This window comes from Palaemon carinicauda, chromosome 4 (assembly GCF_036898095.1).
Source record: "Palaemon carinicauda isolate YSFRI2023 chromosome 4, ASM3689809v2, whole genome shotgun sequence".
Taxonomy (NCBI): domain Eukaryota; kingdom Metazoa; phylum Arthropoda; class Malacostraca; order Decapoda; family Palaemonidae; genus Palaemon; species Palaemon carinicauda.
The window spans coordinates 171,424,985-171,429,984 of NC_090728.1; the positions used below are offsets into that span (position 1 = coordinate 171,424,985).

Consider the following 5,000-nt stretch of genomic DNA (forward strand, 5'->3'; position numbering starts at 1 on the left):
CACACACACATATATATATATATATATATATATATATATATATATATATATATATTTATATATATGTATATATATATATATGTATATATATATATATATATTTATATATATGTATATATATATATATATTTATATTTATCTATATATATATATATATATACATATATATATACATATATATATATATATATATATATATTTATATATAAATATATATATATATATATATATATATATATATATATATATATATATATATATATATCTCAGTAGATTACCAAAATACTCTTCATAGAACCCAAACAAGATACCACATATGGATACGTTACCTGAGCTTCGAGCATGGCACCTAATGTATACGTGCCTCCACCTGAGTATCTGATCTTTGGAAGTTCATTTTCCAAAAGGGTACATTTGTGGTTTTCTTGTGACGCCTGTGTCACATGATCAATGTGTCGGATGACCTGTAATCAATTATTTGTATTTAAAAAAGGAACAGTTTTATTCGTTAAATGTTATAGTAAAACTGAAGAAAAAGTTCCAGAGACTATAACAGTAAATGCAGCAGTTTGGCCAATTTTCATCACAACGTGGACAACTACAGATTGGTGATGGTGGGAGACTTTAGTCTGATCACTCACTGACTAGTAGAGCTTTTGCTGATCATGGCGATACGCAAACCCTTTCACCACATTAAGGTATCCCCACCCGGAAAGGTCAGTGAAATATAGTTCTAACTTAATTTCATAAAGAAACGGACGAACCAGTGGTACTCGAAAAATATTTGGTGGGTTTATTCTAACAATTATAAAAAGGATTTTTTAAAGCTTGATCTGGTTATGTTGGAAACAGGAACTAATTTAGTCTCTGGGAGTGGAGAGGAAAGCGTTGCTTTTGTTAAGCAAATTGAAAACAAATTCAAATTCAAATGTGGTTGTTATGCGCTACTTTGAACTTGAAAAAAAAAAAAAATTCTGAAAGGTTTCGCGCTCTACATAAACTTCGAAAAAGATCATTTTCGTTTACTTATTTTCACCTGTATAAGTTTCCTAACGAAACTCAGGATTGTAGATAATAGTTCTACCATAATAAGAAGATCATGGATGAATTTCAAGTAAGATGAAACCACAAAAAATTAACCCAATAAACAAAATAAAGAAAAGATAGTTATAACATTTCCCGATGACATTCACCAAAATATTGCATCTTGGTGCCTATACAAGTGTTAGCATTGAAGGAAATATATACAATAACAATTGTGACGTTACTTACCTTATTTTTACTAGAGAATGTGATGACAGCAACTCTTGTTTGGTTATAAGACACGGCGAAGTCAGCTAGCAACTTCTTGACAAATTTGATTTCGTTGAAGAAGTTTTCAGCACCAACTGACGCAGAGGCGTCGACTAGAAACACTAGCTCTATTCTTTGTTCAGGTACCTGTAACAAGAGGAGGATTTTAATAAATTAATGAAAAATGTAAAATGACAAAAAACAGAAAATAAGGAGCTAAGAATCACTTTACTACATAAGTATGACATATGATAAGTAAGCATGAGCTTAAATATTCATCCTTAGCTGGGTGGGAGTATATCGAAAGTTGGTATCATTATCATTATTATTATCATTATTATTATTGTACCAACCGTGTGTCACACAATATACACAATTGTACATAATTCCTATTGTATATATTGTGTGACACACGGTTGGTACATGGGTGTTCGAGTCACTCCGGGGTCACCAATGTGACGGGCCGAGAGAGGATGTGAACTCAGTCGTTTCCAATCTGCCTTTGAGTTCACATCCTCTCTCGGCCCGTCACATTATCATTATTATTATTATTATTATTATCATTATTGGAAAATTGATGTTTTTTCAAGGCCAAAACACAGTCGTACGTATACAACATAAAAAGTAAAATTTAAAAAAAAAAAACTAAATAATCTGCGAACCCCCATCTGTTGAAGTATGAAAACAAAGTCCTCTTGATTAACATTAAAAGTAGCACTGAATTAAAAACCAGTCATATAAGCTTCCTATTCAGAATATTATCATCACCAACATCATCTCCTACGCCTATTGACGCAAAGGGCCTCGGTCAGATTTCGCCAGTCGTCTCCATCTTGAGCTTTTAAATCAATGCTTCTCCATTTATAGTCCTAAGCCATGTAGGCCTTGCTCTTCTAGTCGTTTGTGGACCCTAGTTAAAAGTTTGGTGAACTAAGCTCTCTCAGGTAGTACGAAGAGCAGGACTAAACCATCTCCATCTACCCCTCACCATGATCTTATCCACATATGGCACTCAAGTAATCTCTCTTATAGTTTCATTTCTAATCCTGTCCTGCCATTCAACTCCCAATATTCTTCTGAGGGCTTTCTTCTCAAATTTACAAAATCTAAAAAATCTAGGATATTTTCCCAGAACACTGGAAATTGCAAGAGCATAGCAAGAATCTCGACCATTGTGAGAGCCAATCTGCAAACTAGGGAAGATGATTGCTTTCAATAATTATACGTTAATCAACAAGAATTTACATAATCATCTTTACGTAATGTAGTAATACAACCAATTCTCCAACAAATACAAAAGAATTATGTGCCTCTGAAATTAACTGGATTCATAATAAAGTGGAAAATACCATTAAGTTCACATAGCCACAATCAGCTAATTCCAGTTAGAGATTTTTAATTTTGTGTGTCCAAAAACCTATACTAGTCTATCTATCCCATATTCGAATGTAATATCTTAGTGGAAATCTTATTCATGAATATTTTAGACTCAAAAGTAAGTATATGCAAATGAAAGAGGCATGTCGTAGTGATGTCCTTTGTCTAGAATCTTCTAAATCTAGGTTTTATTCTTCTTTTTCCTTCACTCCTACCTCTTTGAATCATGGAGACGTTTTACCAAGCTATCTTTACCATTCATTCTTCCCATGGAAAGATTTCTGCTCAATGGTCTGATAACAATCCTACCGTTAAACTATGAACTCGGCCATTATATTTTTCTTGCCTTTCTTTCACTTTAAAACCACACTACGGTGAAAGGAAATGCCTTAAGTATAATATATATATATATATATATATATATATATATAAATTTATATATATATGTATATATATAGATAGATAGATAGATAAATAAATAGATTTTTACATGAACGTTTGGTTATCATTGCGACAATCAAACACTTTCACCAAGATACCCCCACTTAGAAAGGATATATATATATATATATATATATATATATATATATATATATATATATATATATATATATATAGAGAGAGAGAGAGAGAGAGAGAGAGAGAGAGAGAGAGAGAGAGAGAGAGAGAGAGAGAGAGAGAGAGAGAGAGAGAGAGAGCGTGTGCGTATTTCTGTATAAGACTTAGCAGCCTGAAAACGACAAGGGTAATGCTTGACGCCATCTCTCTATAGAAGAATAAATGCGTAAGGTAAAAGAGAGAGAGAGAGAGAGAGAGAGAGAGAGAGAGAGAGAGAGAGAGAGAGATTTACCTTGTATGTGTAAGCAAAATATTAGAAATAAGAAAAATATAGTTGCAATGAAGTTGTCGTGCAATTAACACAATATTGCATTCCTCTCGCAAAAGTATTTCTTGTATACCCAGCCATACAAGTTAATATTCTGCTGATTTTATTGCTCTTTTTACGCCAGATGTCGTCCTTTCAATTAGAAATGCCTAGATTTTTCCTTGTGAATTTATTCATGCTTATTTCTATGAGGATTCTTTCAAGCGACGGGAATAATTATTATGAGTCTTGGGTTGCACCCTTTACTCAGTATGCCAACAAGAGCTGCCTAATTATTCATCTTCATTGCGAATGTATTTCAGATAAAGATATTTTCTTTTTATATTCCCCGAGAGTCTGCAACACATCTCGCCTGAATCTTCCCACCTGAAACATATTTCATAACGGCAAAGTTCTATTTATAGATGGAAACACAGACATTTTGAAATACCTTATGACATGTTTGGAAAATACGTGTGGGGGGCCGCAAAGCTCCCTGTGTTGAAATAATAACGAGATGACGTCACTTTAAAATCGCATGGACACCTCAGCTAGAGCGCTCGGCTCTTCAAAGGACAGATCTTAAGTTTATTATCGCAAAAATAACAAAGATGGAAATATCTGCTTCAAGTCAAAAGAGGCTGATCACTTCACGTTCAGGGATTTCACAGAGATGATGCAAGACTATGAAGCATTTCTTTTTATTAGCTTCTATAAGCCAGAAAGTGTTTCCCACGTATTTTATCAAGACTTGGAATTTAGTTGTTGGGTCCATGTACGGTTGGATACATGAATTCCTGGCACACCTCGCTCTGAGGAAGTAGACCCTGTCACATACTCTCTGCTCGGCCATTTCTTGTGTTAAGCCCTGAACACCACCCCTGTCATTTCTCCTTACAATAGCTGTTAGGTTACCCGCTTCACAGTTAGGGTTTGACAGGGTTCTCTTCCTAAATTCCTGTGTCCAACTGTACCTCTCCCATCCCCCACCCTGGTCGCAATTCACCAAAGCCAACTCGCACCTAATTACACGATATATTGCTGAGTTAGCCAGAGAAATTAGGTAGCCCAAAAGGTACCTACTTTCTCCTGCACTCGTGGAAATCGAAACTGGGTTGTTCCCGTAGGCGAAGCACTGCCTAAATACCTCACGTAATGCACAGTAGGCTTTACTTCATGATCTTAACTGCTCTTGCTTTCTTTATCCTTCTACTTTATCGTTTTTTCCAGCTGCTTTTCTCCCATCTTGCTGTCCAACCTCTCAACTTTTATTTCATTGGGTGACTGTACCCATTCTCCCCCCCCCCCCCCCGACCCTACAGCACTTGGACACTGAATGGCCTTACAGCCCCTTTGTATACGGACCTTACTTTAGCTGTTTTTTTTTTTTTTTTTTTTTTTTTTTTTTTTTTTTTACATCGATATCAAACATAGACTGAGTCATACGCAACTCGTATGTAGTATT

The 5,000-nt window shown here is 34.7% G+C and overlaps 1 protein-coding gene across 3 annotated transcripts in view; it reads right to left on the reverse strand.

The window, feature by feature from the left end:
• LOC137640188 (sushi, von Willebrand factor type A, EGF and pentraxin domain-containing protein 1-like) overlaps positions 1 to 5,000 on the reverse strand; it is a 157,994-nt gene that overhangs the window by 110,296 nt on the left and 42,698 nt on the right. For all 3 annotated transcript variants that reach the window (XM_068372720.1, XM_068372718.1, XM_068372719.1), the window contains 2 exons: positions 1,273 to 1,440; positions 330 to 464 (listed from right to left, as the gene is read on the reverse strand). In XM_068372720.1, the coding sequence (XP_068228821.1) occupies positions 330 to 464; positions 1,273 to 1,440 (303 nt within the window). The remainder of the gene's footprint in view (positions 1 to 329; positions 465 to 1,272; positions 1,441 to 5,000) is intronic.